At 45.2% G+C, this 22,500-nt stretch overlaps 1 protein-coding gene across 1 annotated transcript in view; it reads left to right on the forward strand.

Moving 5' to 3' along the window:
* LOC126999198 (vitellogenin-like) overlaps positions 1-22,500 on the forward strand; it is a 31,797-nt gene that overhangs the window by 8,660 nt on the left and 637 nt on the right. Inside the window, exons 9-15 of the mRNA XM_050861522.1 lie at positions 193-779; positions 4,815-5,187; positions 5,558-6,235; positions 8,642-9,169; positions 21,031-21,406; positions 21,520-21,797; positions 21,936-22,500. The exon at positions 21,936-22,500 is cut by the window's right edge and continues 637 nt beyond it. Of these exons, the coding sequence (XP_050717479.1) occupies positions 193-779; positions 4,815-5,187; positions 5,558-6,235; positions 8,642-9,169; positions 21,031-21,406; positions 21,520-21,797; positions 21,936-22,500 (3,385 nt within the window). The remainder of the gene's footprint in view (positions 1-192; positions 780-4,814; positions 5,188-5,557; positions 6,236-8,641; positions 9,170-21,030; positions 21,407-21,519; positions 21,798-21,935) is intronic.

Consider the following 22,500-nt stretch of genomic DNA (forward strand, 5'->3'; position numbering starts at 1 on the left):
TCAGATTTACGCTTGATTGAAAAATATCATTTTATAAGGTGTGGGATCTTTTCAAAGTATATACTTTCTGTTAAGAAAACTTTAATCAACACTAGGTCGTTAGTTTGCTGACAGGCTTTATCTGGCACTGGTTCAGTTTGCCAGACATCCTTTGATTCGACTGTTGGCAAAACCATGTTGGTCCGTTGACAGGTTGACATCCCTGAGTTCATTCTGCCAATCAAGATGGCCGCCCGCGCCATGCGACAAGATGAGGGCTACATAGTCGATGCCGCTGTTCTTCGCGGATACCAAACTATCGTGAAGCTACAAGGGCCTGTTAATTTCATTAAAACACCTGAGCTCACAAAGCTTGCAACCAACATCAAGATCAACGACATCTACCAATGGGTTTCCGTTCATGAATTCCAGGAAGGAAAGGACTCTTGTTTCGTGGAGCTAAAGAAGCAGCAGGAAGTGCTTGGGTCCTTCATGCTAAACACAAAGTTTCTAGTCTCGCAGACACCGTCCCTGCAGGCCAGGGTGTACCTGCCTCGCCTCTGTGACGCCAAGACAGACGTGTCTATCAGCGAGAGTGTTGTCCACGCCAGCACCGACCTTCTGTTGCTGCCCCGCTCCTCTTCCCCACGCAGAATTAAGGCCTTCACCGACGTCAACTTCGACAGCAAGAAGGGCCAGATGATGGTGCTCTGGAACGTTGACCATGATTCTTCCCAAAAGATTGCCGTAGACGCCACTATCATGCCGGAGAGCGGCAGTCAAACTCGTTCAAACATAGAGTGAGTATGCTGTTCCTGCTTGTTGGTGCTCACACCAAACACCAGACACAAAACACAAGACACTGTGTTGGTGCTCACACCAAACACCAGACACAAGACACAAGACACTGTGTTGGTGCTCACACCAAACACCAGCCACAAGACACTGTGTTGGTGCTCACACCAAACACCAGCCACAAGACACTGTGTTGGTGCTCACACCAAACACCAGCCACAAGACACTGTGTTGGTGCTCACACCAAACACCAGACACAAGACACAAGACACTGTGTTGGTGCACACACTACACACCACACACACAACACTGTGTTGGTGCACACACTACACACCAGACACACAAACACTGTGTTGGTGATCACATCACACACCACACACACAAACACTGTGTTGGTGATCACATCACACACCACACACACAAACACTGTGTTGGTGATCACATCACACACCACACACACAACACTGTGTTGGTGATCACATCACACACCACACACACAAACACTGTGTTGGTGCACACACTACACACCACACACACAACACTGTGTTGGTGATCACATCACACACCACACACACAAACACTGTGTTGGTGCACACACTACACACCACACACACAACACTGTGTTGGTGATCACATCACACACCACACACACAAACACTGTGTTGGTGATCACATCACACACCACACACACAAACACTGTGTTGGTGCACACACTACACACCACACACACAACACTGTGTTGGTGATCACATCACACACCACACACACAAACACTGTGTTGGTGATCACATCACACACCACACACAAATACACTGTTGTAGTGAACAACACACACCACACACACAACACTGTGTTGGTGATCACATCACACACCACACACACAAACACTGTGTTGGTGATCACATCACACACCACACACACAAACACTGTGTTGGTGCACACACTACACACCACACACACAACACTGTGTTGGTGATCACATCACACACCACACACACAACACTTTGTTGGTGATCACATCACACACCACACACACAACACTGCGTTGGTGCACTCACTACACGCCACACACACAAACACTGTGTTGGTGATCACATCACACACCACACACACAACACTGTTGGTGATCACATCACACACCACACACACAACAATGCGTTGGTGATCACATTACACACCACACACACAAACACTGTGTTGGTGATCACATCACACACCACACACACAAACAATGTGTTGGTGCACACACTACACACCACACACACAAACACTGTGTTGGTGATCACATTACACACCACACACACAACACACTGTGTTGGTGCACACACTACACACCACACACACAAACACTGTGTTGGTGCACACACTACACACCACACACACACACACACAACACGGTGTTGGTGATCACATCACACACCACACACACAACATTGCGTTGGTGCACACACTACACACCACACACACAAACACTGTGTTGGTGATCACATCACACACCATACACACAACACTGTGTTGGTGATCACATCACACACCACAAACACAACACTGTGTTGGTGATCACATCACACACCACACACACAAACACTGTGTTGGTGTACACACTACACACCACACACACAAACATTGTGTTGGTGCACACACTACACACCACACACACAAACACTGTGTTGGTGCACACACTACACACCACACACACAAACACTGTGTTGGTGCACACACTACACACCACACACACAAACACTGTGTTGGTGATCACATCACACACCACACACACAAACACTGTGTTGGTGATCACATCACACACCACACACACAAACACTGTGTTGGTGATCACATCACACACCACACACACAAACACTGTGTTGGTGATCACATCACACACCACACACACAAACACTGTGTTGGTGATCACATCACACACCACACACACAACACTGTGTTGGTGATCACATCACACACCACACACACAAACACTGTGTTGGTGATCACATCACACACCACACACACAAACACTGTGTTGGTGCACAAACTACACACCACACACACAACACTGTGTTGGTGATCACATCACACACCACACACACAAACACTGTGTTGGTGATCACATCACACACCACACACACAAACACTGTGTTGGTGCACACACTACACACCACACACACAACACTGTGTTGGTGATCACATCACACACCACACACACAAACACTGTGTTGGTGCACACACTACACACCACACACACAAACACTGTGTTGGTGATCACATCACACACCACACACAAACACTGTGTTGGTGATCACATCACACACCACACACACAAACACTCTGTTGGTGCACACACTACACACCACACACACAACACTGTGTTGGTGATCACATCACACACCACACACACAAACACTGTGTTGGTGATCACATCACACACCACACACACAAACACTGTGTTGGTGCACACACTACACACCACACACACAACACTGTGTTGGTGATCACATCACACACCACACACACAACACTGTGTTGGTGATCACACCACACACACAACACTGCGTTGGTGCACACACTACACGCCACACACACAAACACTGTGTTGGTGATCACATCACACACCACACACACAACACTGTTGGTGATCACATCACACACCACACACACAACAATGCGTTGGTGATCACATTACACACCACACACACAAACACTGTGTTGGTGATCACATCACACACCACACACACAAACACTGTGTTGGTGCACACACTACACACCACACACACAAACACTGTGTTGGTGATCACATTACACACCACACACAGAACACACTGTGTTGGTGCACACACTACACACCACACACACAACATTGCGTTGGTACACACACTACACACCACACACACAACACTGTGTTGGTGATCACATCACACACCACACACACAACATTGCGTTGGTGCACACACTACACACCACACACACAAACACTGTGTTGGTGATCACATCACACACCACACACACAACACTGTGTTGGTGATCACATCACATACCACAAACACAACACTGTGTTGGTGATCACATCACACACCACACACACAAACACTGTGTTGGTGTACACACTACACACCACACACACAAACATTGTGTTGGTGCACACACTACACACCACACACACAAACACTGTGTTGGTGCACACACTACACACCACACACACAAACACTGTGTTGGTGCACACACTACACACCACACACACAAACACTGTGTTGGTGCACACACTACACACCACACACACAAACACTGTGTTGGTGCACACACTACACACCACACACACAAACACTGTGTTGGTGATCACATCACACACCACACACACAAACACTGTGTTGGTGATCACATCACACACCACACACACAAACACTGTGTTGGTGATCACATCACACACCACACACACAACACTGTGTTGGTGATCACATCACACACCACACACACAAACACTGTGTTGGTGATCACATCACACACCACACACACAAACACTGTGTTGGTGCACACACTACACACCACACACACAACACTGTGTTGGTGATCACATCACACACCACACACACAAACACTGTGTTGGTGCACACACTACACACCACACACACAACACTGTGTTGGTGATCACATCACACACCACACACACAACACTGTGTTGGTGATCACATCACACACCGCACACACAACATTGCGTTGGTGCACACACTACACACCACACACACAAACACTGTGTTGGTGCACATACTACACACCGCACACACAAACACTGTTGGTGCTGGCAGCATATATACATAAAGACATTGCTTTGTTTGTGTTCAGCTGCAATCTAGTCGTACACCTGTTTCACGAACGCAATATATCCCACACACAAAGAAAGTCTTCCTCTTTACACGAAGCACTAATGTGCTACAGGAAGGCAGTGTCTTTGTGTTTATAACACACAAGCACGCCTCATCATTCCCTGTTCATTTTTCACATAATCCCTTTTCCGTATTGGTCATCTGGTCTTGTTGGTACCTTCGCAGCGTGAAGGTAACGGTCATGGACAAGACCTACAACGTGAACGCTAAGGTGGAGGCGCCGTTCCTGGTGCGGCAGTACCGGGAAAGGAGCAGCATCGAGATGAACGTGGACACGCCTGCCGGAAAGAACTGGATGCTGCAGATGGGCATCAAGAGCCGTGGTGACTACAGCGCCTTTGCCGACTTTACCTTCAAGAGCGCCAATAGCAACAACTACCAACTGACATATGAATTCAGTGTGCAGCGGCTCGCTGGGTACTACGGCTTCCAGGCTGAAAGCGACATGAGGTACATCTCTCCAGAGAACCGTCACGCACGCTTCTATGTGCAGGCCAAGCACGAGAGCAATCACCAACGCCGCACCATCCAACTCACGGTATGTCTCTTGCACTGCAAGGAAGGAAGTTCAATCCTCCTGTACTTCAAGAGGCAAGCACTGCTTCAAGAAAACTTTTCTTTTCTTTCAAGTGAAAAAGCGAGCCATTTTCGCCGTCCTACCATGAACACAATCATTTCGTTCACATAGATTATTTCGATAACGTAATATGTACATTTTCGAGGATAGCAGATTGGACAATTCGTTATGTTTCTATATACGCTCAGTCACAGAGTAGTCTGAGTCCAACACTTGTTACAGAGTTCATAACATGGCATTTTATTGTTTACAAAATGCCGTCTTTTTATTGTTTTCGTTTCTTATAACTGAGTGTTAAAATAGCATCATTCTTATTCACTGAAACTTTCAGACGGAAGTCTCAACCCCGGGCATGGAGAGGCCGATGAAGATGGTTTACTCAACTGAAAACCAGGACTGTTCGTACAGCACCAAATGGGTGAGCGAGCTTAGCGGTCAAGAAACGGTGTTCAGCTGGCAGCTGGAAACCTTCCCCATGGGCGGAGTTAAGACCTGGGACATTGCCTTCGACGTGAAGGCTTTCAGAGACGTTCTGAGGGCAGTGAGCACCATGGTAGGTGTGCGAAGCGGCACACTTTTGCCCACCTCCGCCTATGATGACCAGAGGAGCACCTACCGTTCACGGTATAGCCGAGCCATCCCACACACACACTCCTTCAGGATTGCGTCCCCGTCCCGCGACGTGGAGGCCGAGGCCACCCTCTCCCCCTCCATGGCGGGCATCAAGGTCTACCCGAACAGGGCTGCAGGCGAACACAAGTACGAGGTGGCCGGTGAGTACCACAAAAACCAGTGGAGCGGCATGTCCACGTTTGAAGGTCGAATGAGTCATCCAAGGCTGGACAAAGACTTGACAGCAGTTGTCGAGTACGCTGCTAGCGGCGACAGGCGACAGGGCTCATTCGAACTGGACATCTTCCCTGACACGGCTGACAAGATCACCGGTTCTCTCAGCTCCGTCCTTTCGGCTAACAACACCGTCCTCATCGAGGCCAACCTTTCCTCAAGGGTGAGTTAAGTCATGGGTCGAAGCTAACATTAAATAATGAGAGTAAATGCTGCAGGAGTGACTGTATCTCTCTTCAAGAGGGTGTGCGACTAGGGTGCACTGGTAACACTAAGTCATTGCTGCAGGAGTTCTTTTTTTAGCGAAGGAAACAGCTGAGGGGCAAAAAAAAGGAGGAAACAGTAATGAAAATAGAGCCCGCTACTTACTGTTCCTATAAAAAAATTTAGACGAGTGGCCGAAAGAGGGGTTAATTTCGGGAGGAGAGGTGCCGTGATACTCTCCGTTTGAAAGAGTTCAAGTCTTAGGCAGGAGGATGTTCAGTTGAAGGAAGATTGTTCCAGCGTTTACCAGCGTGAAGGATGAAGGAGTGAAGATGCTGGTTAACTCGTGCGTTAGGGATTTGGACAGTAAAGGGATGAACTTGAGTAGAAAGTCGTGTGCAGCAAGTCGCGGGAGAAGGGAAGGCATGCAGTTAGGTAGTTCAGAAGAGCAGTCAGTGTGAAAATATCGATAGGAAATAAAAAGAAAGGCAACGTGGCGGTGGAATTTAAGAGGTAGAAGACTATCAGTAAGAGGAGGAGAGCTAATGAGACGAAGAGCCTTAGACTCTACTTTGTCCAAGAGAGCTGTGTTAGTGGAGGCCCCCCACACATGAGATACATACTACATACAAGGGCGGACAAGGCCCATGTATATGGATAGCAACTGTGCTGGGGAAAAGAACTGGCGGAGACGGTACAGAACGCCCAACCTCGAGGAAGCTGATTTAGTGAGAAAAGAGATATGAAGTTTCCAGTTAAGATTTTGAGTTAAGGATAGACTGAGGATGTTTAGTGTTGAAGAAGGTGACAGCTGAGTGTTGTCGAAGAATAGGGGATAGGTGTTTGGAAGATTGTGTCGAGTTGATTGGTGGAGAAATAGTGTTTTTGAGGCATTGAAGGACATTAGTTTCCGTCTAGTCTTGCAATCCTGTTTTGAGGGTCTTATGTTGAAGTATGCTGAATAATGCAAGGTAGAGTCGCGGCACAGTTTGTTGTGGAAAGAAGGTCATTGATGAATGTCAGAAAGAGAATGGGAGACACAGACAGACCCCTGCGGGACACCACTGTTGATAGGGTTAGGGAGAGTTAGTGTGACTAGGGTGTACTGGTAACACTAATAATGACAGTCATTAATGCAGGAGTGAGTGGTCCTCTTGAAGGGTGAGTGTGACTACGATGCACTGGTCACACTAACATTCAAAGTCGCAGGAGCAGGTGTGCCTCTTCAAGAATGAGTGTGACTAAGGTGCAATGGTAACACTACCAATGACAGTCACTGTTGCAGGAGTGAGTGTGCCTCTCCAAGGGTGAATGTGACTAGGGTGAACTGGTCACACTACCAATGACAGTCACTGCTGCAGGAGAGTTTGCCTCCTCAAGGGTGAGTGTGGCTAGGGTGCAGTGGGCACACTAATAATGAGTCACTGCTGTAGGAGTGAGTGTGTCTCTTCAAGGGTTAGTGTGACTAGGGTGCAGTGATTACACTAACAATGACAGTCACTGCTGCAGGAGTGAGTATGTCTCTTCAAGGGTTAGTGTGACTAGGGTGCAGTGGTAACACTATCAATGACACTCACTGCTGCAGGAGTGAGTATGTCTCTTCAAGGGTTAGTGTGACTAGGGTGCAGTGATTACACTAACAATGACACTCACTGCTGCAGGAGTAAGTGTGTCTCTTCAAGGGTTAGTGTGACTAGGGTGCAGTGGTAACACTAACAATGACACTCACTGCTGCAGGACTAAGTGTGTATCTTCAAGGGTAAGTGTGACTAGGGTGCAATGGTAACACTAACAATGACACTCACTGCTGCAGGAGTGAGTGTCTCTTCAGGGGTTAGTGTGACTAGGGTGCAGTGGTAACACTAACAATGACACTCACTGCTGCAGGAGTGAGTGTCTCTTCAAGGGTGAGTGTGACTAGGGTGTAGTGGTAACACTAACAATGACACTCACTGCTGCAGGAGTGAGTGTGTCTCTTCAAGGGTTAGTGTGACTAGGGTGCACTAGTAACATGAACAATGACACTCACTGCTGCAGGAGTGAGTGTGTCTCTTCAAGGGTGAGTGTGACTAGGGTGCAGTGGTAACACTAACAATGACACTCACTGCTGCAGGAGTGAGTGCGTCTCTTCAAGGGTTAGTGTGACTAGGGTGCAGTGGTAACACTAACAATGACACTCACTGCTGCAGGAGTGAGTGTGTCTCTTCAAGGGTTAGTGTGACTAGGGTGCAGTGGTAACACTAACAATGACACTCACTGCTGCAGGAGTGAGTGCGTCTCTTCAAGGGTGAGTGTGACTAGGGTGAACTTGAAACACGAATCAATGGCGATCATTGGTGCTACAGAGAGTACATTTTCTATTCAGGTGTTGCAGGTGAAGCCCAAAGTGCTGGTGGAAGCTTCCTGGGCTGCACACACTGCTGCCTTTAATTTCTCCTTCAGTAAGACTCCGACCTCGAAGGAATCGTTAGAAGTCTGGTCCAAATACGACCAAATCTCCAAACATTACTCGGCAGTGACCTTCCTTTTGGCAACAGAAGGCCGTCCTGTGGTGGACGTGTCCGGCGTGGTGGAACCGCGCCAGGGTCCCTCGTGTGACGGCTTTGCGCTTAGAAGCAACTGGCACACGTCTATCCTTGGAAACTTTATTGTTAACTCCACCGTGTGTAATCCTGCCTTCCTCGAGGTGGCTATAACCAAGGCCAGCGACCAGAACATCTACAAGGCCAAGGTCGGTCTACAGTCACCCTACAAAGCCCAAATCAGCCTTTCCGAGACAGACAGGTACAACATATGGGAGGAGTACATGTCGATCGTTGGCATCAAACTGGAGACCCCGCGCCACATCAAGATCGACTTTGAGTACAAGCCTGAGCAAACGAGAGCTATGAAGGTGAGATGTTTTGTTCCAATAGTACCCTCTCTCTCTCTCTCTCTCTCTCTCTCTCTCTCTCTCTCTCTCTCTCTCTCTCTCTCTCTCTCTCTCTCTCTCTCTAACGGCGCTGTTCGAGACTTTAGAGCAAAAAACGAGTCGCGCGTTCACACCCCGTCCACTTAAATATAGACAGTTGTCATGCGGCCACCACTTCAGTAAATCGTAAAACAACTAACAACTCCGTTTCTCGAGTTATAACAAAAGACAATTTAAGGGTTCTTAGCTTTAACGCTCGAAGCTCAAGAAATTAGATCGATGAATTGCAGTGCCAAACTCAAACAGAAGACTTTGATGTAATTGACGTAACTGAAACATTTATTGACACCGCTAATAATGACTTAATTTCTGAATATAATATAGATAACTTTATATTTTTCAATAAAGACCGAGTTAATCGTAGAGGTGGAGGAGTGGCTCTTTACGTCAAAAGTAGCTTCCAGCCCGTTGATAAAACACCAAAGGCCAGTAATGTAGAACACGTGAGCGTGAGTACAAATACCGATCAATTAAAAATCAATATATTCGTCACTTATAGGCCTCCAGGACAATCACGCGAGGATGATGAAATAATATATAGCGTTTTGCAAAGAACTCTCCGAAACAGTGATGCATTGATTTTGGGCGATTTTAATCTACCGCATATAGACTGGCAGACACTCACGGGATCTGAGAGGGAATCGCACAGGATGTTAGATTTCGTTGAAAATAACCGCCTTAGCCAAATGGTTAGTGAACCAACGCGCGATAATAATATTCTTGATCTTGTATTAGTAACCCAAGAGAACTTAGTTGATAATGTTAGCGTTGGCGAACACCTCGGATCATGCGATCATAGACTGGTGCGTCTCGACATAAGAGCTCAAACAAGGATTACAGAGAATAAGGTATTGGTTCCCAATTTTAAAAGAGCGGATTTTGAAAGAATAAGACAGTCATTGACGAACTTTCAATTAGTATCCAACATCGACGTCAAAGAATCTTGGCAAGACTTTAAAGCTCGATTACTAACTGAACAAAATAAATCCGTGCAATCTTGTGAAAAGCGCCGAAAAGTTAAAAATCCTCCGTGGTTTAATAATGAAATGAAACTTGCTTTCCAAAAGAGGAACTTGTAATATAGGCAAAAGAAAACCGATAACTCTACCGAAAATAGTACACGGTACTACGAAGCAAGACGACACGTCAAAAGTTTAATCAAACAGGCGAAACGGAGGTCCGAACATTGCGATAAATTTCAAGTCAGATCCTAAAAGTTATTTTAGATATATAAACAACAAAAAAGAGATTCGAAGTGGGATTGGCCCATTAACAGATAATTCGGGCAATATCGCGACAGACAGCCAACGCATAACGAACACGTTAAATTCTTATTTCGCCTCAGTTTTTAATAGTAATTATACCGATACTGCTGCTGTTCCTAACACTATTGACAATCCCAGTCATACCCTCCCTGACTTTGAAATCAGTGCAGATTAGGTTCTCAAAGCGCTGCAGTCACTGAAAACTAACAATAGTCCAGGAGCTGATAAAATATATCCAAAATTACTTAAAGAAATATCAAGAGAGATACTCAGACCTTTAACAATGCTGTTTAATGTCTTTGCACCAGGGTATCGTTCCTAGTGATTGGAAAATGGCTAACGTAACACCCATTTTCAAAAAAGGCGACCGAAAATTACCGGATAATTACAGGCCAATCAGCTTAACTTCAGTTATTGGTAAATTATTTGAGACAATTATTCGAGATGAAGTAGTTAACTACGTAGAGTGTAACAACATATCTTGTTTGTCGAATCTAATAACGTTCTATAACGAGCTTTTTGCAATCTATGATGTTTCTAAATCGCTTGATATTATTTATTTGGACTTCCAGAAGGCGTTTGATAAAGTCCCACACTACAAGTTTGCTTCATAAAATCAAGGAAATAGGCATCGGGAGTAGATTTCGCGAATGGATCAAGCACTGGCTAAGCAATAGAAAGCAAAGAGTTGTAATAAATGGAGTGACCTCTGAGTGGATGCCAGTCACTAGTGGCGTCCCCTAAGCCACTGTCCTGGGACCCGTTCTCTTCGTCATTTACATCAACGACATTGACCTTGGTCTCAATAATTTCATTGGTAAATTTGCGGACGACACGAAAATCGACAATGCGATACTTACGGAATGTGACAGGCGGAGCCTACAAGAAGATTTGCGTAAAATATCAGATTGGTCAGTAAAATGGGAAGTGCCTTTTAATATAAACAAGTGCCAGATTCTGCAAGTTGGATCCAGAAATATAAAGAAGGACTATGAAATGTGCGGTGTTAAAATTAAAGGCGTTCACTCGGTCAAAGATCTTGGCGTCACAGTCACGTCTAACATCAAGTTTTCCCAGCAGTGCAACGAGTCCGTTAAAAAAGCAAACAGGATGATCGGTTTGATTTAGATAAATTTTTCATTCAAGAATAAAGATGTTATATTACCTTTGTATAATAGTTTCGTCAGACCTCATTTGGAGTATGCCGTGCAGTTTTGGTCTCCCCACCATGCGAAAGACATTGCTAAATTAGAAAGTGTTCAGCGTAGAGCAACCAAGATGGTTCCTTCATTACGAAACAAACCCTGCGAGGAAAGGCTGTCACATCTAAACCTGTTTTCTCTTCAAAAACGCCGCCTCAGAGGAAAACTGATCCAATGCTTTACAATACTTAACGGTTTTACCAACGTGGATCCGACCTAGCTGTTTGTGATGGATGATTCGACGTGAAGGAGAAATAATGGCGCTAAACTCAAATGTAGACTAGTTCATTCAACTTGCACAAAATTCTTCTACACTATTGCTGTTGTTCGAGATTGGAACAGATTACCACCGTCAGTGGTGCAGTGTAACTCGATTGCATTGTTTAAGAATATTCTTGACCGCTATCTCCTCCATCTAAATGTTCACTAGGTCAGTTCCAACGCTATGGTGGCCGCATAACAACGGTCACTTAGGTTTAGGACAGACCACTTAGTTTGGGCCTTAGGGCCTGTGTGGTCTGATTATCTATGTAATTCTATGTAATTCTCTCTCTCTCTCTCTCTCTCTCTCTCTCTCTCTCTCTCTCTCTCAGGCTAAAGAAAAAGCAAAGCACGCCCGAAAACATTAGACTTCATAAGCCAGGCGGCAATTTTTTTTTTTTTTTTTTTTTACGTCGTTGCCTGTTGCGCCGGTAGGCATCTTCCTGGTGGGGCCTGATGGTCGGCCCAAGGCTTCTTCCAGGTGGGGCCTGATGGTCGGCCCAGCCCGTTCTGGCGCAGGCGAGTGTTTATAGTGGCGCCATCTTGCATTGGCTCATGCTGCCCCCCGGAACTCGTTCTTGATTCGCTTGGACGGCTTCCTCTAGAGTCCGGGTTGATGGGTGGTCTTCAGGACAGCATGTGGGTAGTTCTAAGCCACTCGACGGTGACTGAAAAATCCGAGTGGTAGCGTGGGGATTCGAACCCGCGTCGTCCATCACGCGGTGAATGTGGGCCCAGTACGCTACCAGTTCGGCCACCGCCTACCCAATTAAAAAGATTAGTATGTCAGGCAAAGCGTAGATATGAAGAAAACATTGTAGCCACCTGTAAAAATAATCCGAAATCCTTCTTCAGTTATATAAACAATAGGAAGGCGATCAGAAGTGGAATTGGATCTTTAAACAAAGAGTGACGGTGAACTAGTGACTGGCAGCCAACACGTTGCGAACTTATTAAACAATTACTTTTCCTTGGTGTTTACTACTAGCAGTCTTCCCATCACTACAACCAACACCAGCGACGACAACAGTACTGACGTAAATCTCGAACATGCATTGCCTAACTTTGTGATAACTACCGATGAAGTCCTAAAAGCTTTCCAATCCCTGGAAACAAATAAAATTCCCGGACCTGACAAAGTATACCCTATACTGCTTAAAGAAAAAAAAAAACGAAATATTCTCCTCCTTCACAACCGTTTTCAATATGTCCTTGCGACAAGGCATCGTCCCTTCGGATTGGAAAAAGGCTAACGTGACACCGATTTTTAAGAAAGGAGACAAAAAAGACCAAGTAATTACAGGCCCATTAGTTTAACATCAGTTGTAGGTAAGCTACTCGAGAGCAATATTAAAGACAAAATTGTGAATTACCTTGAAAGCCACTCATTAATTGGGGATTCACAACATGACATCCGTAACAAAAGATCCTGCCTATCAATCTCTACTCTGTTCCCTCCTACTATCTCTATCCTAAATTTCAATCCAAAGCTGGATGTTGCGTCTACGTGCGCAACGACATCACTTGCTCTCGTGCCCACGACCTTGACTTCAGAATTTTCTACCATCTGGCTAAAACTTCATTGTCATTCTATTACTAAGTACATATGTGTTGTTTATCTCTCACCTAACTCTACTAACTATGTAAAATTCTTTGACTACTTGAACTCTAAAGTGGAGCACATCTTGAACCACTCTCCCTTCGCTGAAATCTCCATCCTAGGAGATTTCAATGTTTACCACCAGCTGTGGCTTTCATCCTCTTTCACTGACCAGCCTGGTGAACAAGCCTATATCTTTGCTCTTCTCAATGATCTAGGGCAGTTGGTTCAGCACCCTACACGTATTCCCGACCGTTTTGGAGACCGGCCCAACATACTAGATCTCTTCCTTACCTCTAACCCTTCTGCTTACTCTGTCAAACTGTTCTCTCCGTTGGGCTCCTCCGGTCACAACCTTATTTCTGTACCCTGTCCTATCGCTCCAGTACACCCTCTGGACCCACCGAAAAGACGATGCTTCTGACATTTTGCTTCCTCTCGGTGGGACGACCTGAGGATGTACTTTTCCAATTTCCCGTGAAATGATTACTGCTTCCAGGAGAGAGACCCCTCTGTGTGTGCCCAGTGCATCACAGAGGTCAGCGCATCACAGAGGTGATTGTCTCTGGAATGGAGGCACACATTCCACGTACTTTCTCTACTCCTCATGCTAAAAAGCCTTGGTTAAATCACGCTTAATCTCGTGCTATCCAAGATAGAGAGGCAGCTCACAATAGGTACCAGAGCCTTCACACTCCTGTTAACAATGATCTTTATATTTCTGCCCGGAATCGTGCCAAATCTATTGTTCGACTTACCAAAAACGCCTTCACTAATAGAAAATGCCAAAACATTGCTTTTTTCTAATTCTTCCTAAGACTTCTGGCATCTAGCCAAAAAACATCTCCTCCAACTTCACTTCTTCATCTTTCACTCCTCTCCTTAGTCCTGACGACAACACCGCCGTCTCCTCTACCTCTAAGGCTGAACTCTTCGCTCAAACTTTCTCTAAAAACTCCACTCTAGACGATTCTAGGCATATTCCTCCTATTTATCCCCCTCTGACTCCTTTATCCCTGTTATTAAGATTCTTAAGAATGATGTTTTCTATGCCCTCTCTGGCCTCAATCCTCTGAAGGCTTATGGACCTGATGAAGTTCCTCCTATTGTCCTTAAGAACTGTGCTTCCATGCTGACACCCAGCCTGGTCAAACTCTTTCGCCTCTGCCTGCCAACATCTACTTTTCCTTCCTGCTGGAAGTACGCTTTCATACAGCCTGTGCCTAAGCAGGGTGACCGTTCCAATCCCTCAAACTACCATTCCTAGCTTTACTTTCTTGTCTATCTAAAGCTTTTGAGTCAATCTTTAACCGGAAGATTCAAAAGCACATTTCCACTTCTGATCTTCTATCTGATCGCCAGTAGGTGTTCCGCAAGGGGCGTTCTACTGGTGATTTCCTTGCGTTCCTAACTGACTCTTGGTCATCCTCCCTTAGCCGTTTCGGTGAAACCTTTGCTATTGCGCTGGACATATCAAAAGCCTTTAATAGGGTCTGGCACAAATATTTGCTTTCCAAACTAACATCCTACGGTTTCTATCCTTCTCTCTGTACCTTTATCTCCAGATTCCTTTCTGACCATTCTATTTCTGCTGTGGTAGAAGGTCACTCTGTCGTATCTCCCACTCTTTTTCTGTTGTTCATTAATGATCTTCTTTCCAAAACGAACTGTCCTATCCATTCTTACACCGATGACTCTTCTCTACATTACTCTACTTCTTTTAATAGAAGATCCACCCAATAGGTACGTAACGATTCCAGGCTGGAGGTAGCAGAACGCTTAGCCTCAGACCTTACTATGTATTATTTCCGATTGGGGCAAGAAGAACCTCGTGTCCTTCAACGCCTCAAAAACACAGTTTCTCCACCTATCTACTCGACACAATCTTCCAAACACCTATCCCCTATTCTTCGACAACAAACAGCTATGACCTACTTCAACACAAAACATCCTCGATCTATCCTTAACTCAAAATCTCATATGGAAACTTCATAGCTCTTCTCTTAATAAATCAGCTTCCTCGAGGCTGGGCGTTCTGTGCCGTCTCCGCCAGTTCTTCCCCGCACAGATGCTTTCCATTTATATGGGCCTTGTCCGCCCTCGTATGGAGTATGCATCTCACGTGTGGGGGGGCTCCACTCACACAGCTCTCCTGGACAGAGTGGAGGCTAAGGCTCTTCGTCTCATCAGCTCTCCTCCTCTTACTGATAGTCTTCTACCTCTTAAATTCCGCCGCCATGTTGCCTCTCTTTCTATCTTCTATCGATATTTTCATGCTGACTGCTGTTCTGAACTTGCTAACTGCATGCCTCCCCCCTTCCCGCGACCCCGCTGCACACGACTTTCTACTCATGCTCATCCCCATACTGTCCAAACCCCTTATGCAAGAGTTAACCAGCATCTCTATTCTTTCATCCCCTTCACTGTTAAACTCTGGAACAGCCTTCCTTTGTCTATATTTCCTCCTGCCTATGACTTGACCTCTTTCAAGAAGAGTGTATCAAGACACCTCTCCACCCGAAATTGATTTCTCTTTAGGTTACTCTTTTCTTTTATCTTTTATGGTAGTAGCGTGCTTTTTTTTTTTTGCACCCTTTTTGTTGCCCTTGAGCCGTGTCCTCTGAGGTAAAAAAAAAAAAAACTATTGACCTTTTATAACGACCTCTTCTCAGTTTACGACGTACCCAAATCACTGAACGTAGTTTATCTTGATTTCCAGAAAATGTTTGATAAAGTCACACATCATTAATTACTTTATAATTTAAAGGAACTAGGTATTGACGGTCAAATACACCAATGGATCGCGAATTGGTTGAGCAACAGACACCAAAGAGTGGTGATCGACGGATTTAACGGAGTGGGCGCCTGTTACTAGTGGCGTCCCTCTCGGCTCGGTTCTTAGCCCAGTGCTCTTCATTATTTACATCAACGATATGGATGTTGGAATCAATAATCTCATTCGTAAATTTGCAGACGATACAAAGATGGGTAGTTCGGTTCTCACTGACGAAGACAAACAAAGCCTCCAAGAGGATTTGCATAATATTTCAGCTTGGTCTGATAGATGGGAGATGCCCTTTAATGTAGACAAGTGCCAGGTCCTTCAAGTTGGAACAAGAAATTAGAAGTTTGATTACGAAATGCGCGGCGCAAACTCAGAAGCGTTGAATACAAGGATCTGGGTGTCAAAATCGCGTCAAACCTCAAATTCTCACAGCAATGCATCGATGCAGCAAATAAAGCGAACAAACTGTTGGGCTCCATTAAAAGAAAGTTTTTTATGAAAAAATAAAGATGTAATACTTCCACTCTACAATAGTTTAGTCAGACCCCACTTGGAATATGCCGTACAATTTTTCACCAACGTTGTAGTGCGATAATGGAATATGCTTTCACCTTCAGTGGTCCAGTGTAACACGATTGACTCCTTTAAATTAAAAACAAGCTCGACCGACACTTCCTTCATCTTGATATTAACTAGAGTTGAAACACTACGACGAGAGCCTTTCTACCCTTATCATGTTCTCTCTTGAGAAACGTTGACCCCGAGAAAAATTGATCGAATGTTTTAAAATACTGAATGGCTTTACGAATGTTGACAAATCAAAATTATTTATGATCCATAACACTCTGCGAACGAGGAATAATGGCATATAACTTAAATGTAGGGAAGTAAATTTAAACTACACCAATTTTTTTCAGCAACGTTGTAGTGCAAGAATGGAATAAGCTTCCACCTTCAGTGGTCCAGTGTAACACGATTGGCTCCTTTAAATTAAAAACAAGCTCGACCGACACTTCCTTCATCTTGATGTTAACTAGAGTTGAAATGCAAAGTTTTGGAGCCTTCTGATTAATGTAGAATCACTTAGGTTTAAGGACAGACAACCTAGTCTGGACCATGGGGTCTGTGTGGTCTAATTTTCTATGTAAATCTATGGAAATTCTCTCTCTCTCTCTCTCTCTCTCTCTCTCTCTCTCTCTCTCTCTCTCTCTCTCTCTCTCTCTCTCTCTCTCTCTCTCTCTCTCATGTGACATGCATTACACATTCTAAGCTATTTTGTTCAAGTTATTCTCAATCAATATTACAGACACTGTTGCCAGTAATTACATGCAATTTGTTATGTACATTATTTCATGTTATTTTTATTATTGTCTGTGTTCAGTTATCGGTATTCCATTAAAAGTTTAATTTCATTTTTGTTGATACTTCCCACTGATATACCCAAATTCAGCTGTGCAATAACCATTGTTTTGTTGGTTAGTTCTGCAGTGTACGTTTAGGTATGTTCTTTGGGGTCAGGATTATGTTCGAATTACGTTGAATTCTTGACTATGATGTTAGATTAAGAGTGTAAAGGTATTTGAAATCATCCCCGAGTCTTTGATTTTGGTTTGATTTTCAAGATAATGTTTATTGAAAAGTATGTCATATTTGATGATGTCTGAATTTAGGGCAAGGTTGATTATTAGTGAAGTAAATATGAAAATGGTGAAAATATGAAAAAAACGAGTGAATTTTTCCATTAAGAATGGTTTACAAAAATTTGAAAAAAAGTTTGTAACTGTATTTCTCAACTTGATGTTGTCAACAAATGTGATCTGTGTGTCCGGGATGTATTTAATGAGGGCTTACACAACACAGTAAGGAATTAGAGACTGGCCATAATTTTTTTTCATTCAGGGGACCTTAAAGTTCAAATTAATTAATAAAAAACACACTCAAAGAAAGTATAGCATGTCATGTCAGGTTCTCTCAAATTTTGGGTGACTGTATCCCGGACTATATCATACCTCCTGACTTTTTATAACGACCTCTTCTCAGTTTATAACGGAACCAAATCACTGGAGGTAGTCTATCTTGATTTCCAAACAGCCTTTGATAAAGATCCACACCATACGTTACGGTATATATTAAAGCAACTTGGTATTGACGGTCAAGTACACCATTGGATCGCGAATCGGTTCGGCAACAGAGATCAAAAAGTGGTAATAGATGGGTTTAATAGAGTCGGCGCCTGTCAGTATTGGCGTACCTCACATCTCGGTTCTTGGTCCAGTGCTCTTCATTATTAACATCAACGATGTGGATGTTGGAATCAATAATCACATTAGTAAATTGCAGATGACACAAAGATTGGTAACTCGCTTCTCATTGACGAAAACAAACAAAGCCTCCAAGAAGATTTGCATAAAATTTCAGCTTGGTTTGATAGATTGAAGATGCCCTCTAATGTAGATAAGTGCCAGGTTCTTCAAGTTGGAACAAGAAATAAAAGGTTCGATGACGAAATGTGTGGGGTTAAACTCAAAAGCGTTCCATGCGTCAAGGACCTGGGTTTCAAAATCGAGTCAAACCTCAAATTCTCACAGCAATGCATCGATACAGCAAATAAAACGAACAGAATGCTGGGCCTCATTAAAATAAACTTTTTTTTATTAAAAAGAAAGAAATAATACTTTCGCTTTACAACAGTTTATTCAGACCCCACTTGGAATATGCGGTACAGTTTTGGTCTCCCCACCATGCAAAGGACATTGCTAAATTAGAAGGTGTTCAACGTTGGACAACAAAAATTATCCTTTCCTTGCGCAATAGACCTTAAGACGAGAGGCTCTGCATCCTCATCATGTTCTCTTTTGAGAAACGTCGCCTCCGAGGAAAACTGATCGAATGTTTTAAAATACTTAATGGCTTTACGAATGTGGACAAATCAAAATTCTTTGTGATACATGACACTTTGCGAACAAGAAATGATGCAACAAAACTTAAATGTAAACATGTAAATTCAAATTGCATCATTTTTTTCTTCACCAATGTTGTAGTGCGAGAATAGAATAAGCACTCACCTTCAGTGGTCCAGTGCAACAAGAGTGACTACTTCAAAAATAAGCTCGATCGACACTTTCTTCAACTTAATATTTACTAATGCTGGCGTCACACATCCGCGATTTCACTCTGCGACGGTTGGCGATTTTTTAAATTTCCGAAATCGGCATATACGCTCGTCATCGTAGCGACGTCCCCACGATTAGCCGCAATAGTCGCGCGATAAAGTTCGCGCGATTCGCGGGTGCCGGCCCGTCGCGCGAACATTTTGGAATGTTCAAAAAGTTCGCAGAAGTCTGCGGTATTGGCCAAAATTGCACGATTATTCGCACGGCTAAGTGAGAGACCATCGCAGTATGCGCTCGCATACCCTCGTCAAACGCAAGGGGTCGCGGTGTTTGCGCGCGTATATGCGAGCGACTTTGTACATCGTACGTATGGCAGCAACGCTGCCTCGAAAAGCGAGGTGTCAGCGAGCGAGCGGGAGGGTTTAAAGTCCGTGGGCGCGCGACCCACCAGTCAGCAGTGGTGCCGTTTTTGTTACGAACATACCAGATTTGGTAATTTTGGGTGTACAAATACGACTTCCACTAGATCTGGTACAAAATAGAGATGGTATTTATGTTCTATACATTGTGGAAATAATACGTATAGTGTCGTAAGTCGTTACATTGATGACCAGCCATGCACTCGTTAGTGTTCAACACCAGCAACCCTTGAGGGGATAGATTTACATTTGTATTGGTATGTAGACCAGTATACAATGTTATAATTACTCAGTCTGGTACGTTTTGTTCTCATTAGGCACTCTTTACTGGTGTAGTCTGGTATTACTTCTTAAAACGGAGTGGCAACACTGACAGTCAGTACGCTCGCACTCACACCCGATTATATCTTTGACGAGTTGTGGATCCCGTAGGGTTTTCTTGGTGATGAACTTGTACAGGCTATTCATGGCGCGTGACTGGCTTCCTTGCGGGACAGGTGGGCACTATACGGCCAGGTTGAGGGGCCCTCCCTTTTATCTATGAGGGATCGTACAGCGACGTGCCCTCGACGTTTTCTCGACCATGCGTGCGACGTCGATTATCGTCGAGCGGCTACACGAGGGGCGGTCGCGCGATAATAGCCAACCCCTGCGTTCATCGCAAACCGTCGCAACGGTTTTTTGGGCTCCTCTGCGTACAGTCGCGCGCATTCACGCACGATTGACCTCGACGTCCCCTCGCCTGTCGCCCTCGTGTGCGTATAGGTGAACGACCCTCCCTCGCCATGTTGTTGTGAGATGAAATGGAGGCAAACTCGCAGAGACAATGGCGATGCTCCCACGATTTCGTGCATTTTCAAAATCGCCAACTGTCGCAGAGCGAAATCGCGGATGTGTGACGCCGATATAAAGTAAAAATGCAAAGTTGTAGAGCTATCTGACACTTAGGTTTAAAGACAGACCACCTCGTCTAGACCACAGCGTCATTTGTGGTCTGAATTAATATATAACTCTCTCTCTCTCTCTCTCTCTCTCTCTCTCTCTCTCTCTCTCTCTCTCTCTCTCTCTCTCTCTCTCTCTCTCACTGCTTTGCAGCTTCCCCTTTCTCGCCTTTTTGTAACTGTGTATTTCTGTGCAGGACTTCTTGATGAGTGAAGTGGATCGAGTGAGTGAGGCGTTCTTGACGTGGACGGACCACCTCTACGAGGAGGTGAAGCGGCAGGCAGCCCAGAAGGGAGTTGACTTCCCTGCCGTTGAGATAAGGAAGCTCGCCGAAGAGATCAAACAGGATATTATGAAGATTTACGCCGATGTGCTGTACAGCGATCTAGGGCCCATTTTGGAGGACATCATGGAGATCCTACGCGGGCCAACGGCTACATTCGTGAGGGAGGCGTTCTACCAGACCTTGGCAGACATGGAACACATGCAAAGGGAATGGGCGAGCAGTGCCTTCCAGCAGATACTGGCACTCAAAAACTACTTCAGATACACAATCAACGAAATATATCAAGGTAGGATCTCTCTCTCTCTCTCTCTCTCTCTCTCTCTCTCTCTCTCTCTCTCTCTCTGAGACACAAGTCTCACCCTGTGTTAGGTTGTCACCAAGTACCGGTATCATCCACAGCAGCGGACCAAATCTCCCGCTGGATAAACACGGGCGAGGAGTCGGAGATTGTTCGTCGCATGCTTGAGGAACTCCAACGAACAGTCTGGTACCAGCTGATCAAGACCGACGTGATCGATCCTCTCAGGGAGAAGTACCCCCAGGCGTACCAGGCCTCGATGGAGGTGGCGGCCAAGGTTACGGACTCCCTCAGGAAGGACTTGCGTATGTTGAAGCAGAAGCTGTGGGCGTCGACTACGGTGCGCAGCTTTAGCCTCAAAATCGTAAACTTGACCAAGGTTAGCAGGAAACCCCAAAGCCACTTGTATCTAACATGCACAATTATTTGGCTTCATTTGTCACTAGGTTTCATTCTTTCTTGTCTCAACCGTTTTTTGTGTGGAGGAGAGCTATTTCATACATTTTATTCTTGCCAGGAGGAAACGCTGAAGTGGACTCTGGAGTGGTTACTCAGCCAGGGGACGCAGCGCATCCTCATCATCGCCCCCGAGCCCGGCACGTACCGCGTCGGCATTCAAATCCCGCTGTACCGGCCCGTCTATTCTCTCTCGCAAGTGGTGAACATGACCATTCAATCGCCGCCGTCGTTCACACAAAAACTGCTTCTGGCTTCAGATCTACTCAGCCCCTTCCCCTCCAACAAGATTTTGGAAACCTACTATGCGTGGATGCCTGGCAATCTGTCCAACTCCGTTCCTCCCTTCAACCGTTCTGCCTATGTGGTGGCTGACACGGAGCTCCTCACCTTCGACGGCGCTCTTCTTCGAGCGCCTCGCTCACGCTGCAAGGTTCTGCTCTCCTCTGTGCCCGGCGTGGCGTCCGTCCATATGTCGCACCCACAGCCATCGACGGCGCCCGAAATCACCTTCCAGGCGGGCCAGACCAGGGCTATCATCAAGCCCAGCATGGAAGTGAATATTAACGGCAGGCCGGTACAAGGCGAGCAGACAGTGGGTGACATGCACTTCAGAGTGACCTCAC

Source organism: Eriocheir sinensis, chromosome 16, assembly GCF_024679095.1.
Source record: "Eriocheir sinensis breed Jianghai 21 chromosome 16, ASM2467909v1, whole genome shotgun sequence".
NCBI classification, from domain to species: Eukaryota; Metazoa; Arthropoda; class Malacostraca; order Decapoda; family Varunidae; genus Eriocheir; species Eriocheir sinensis.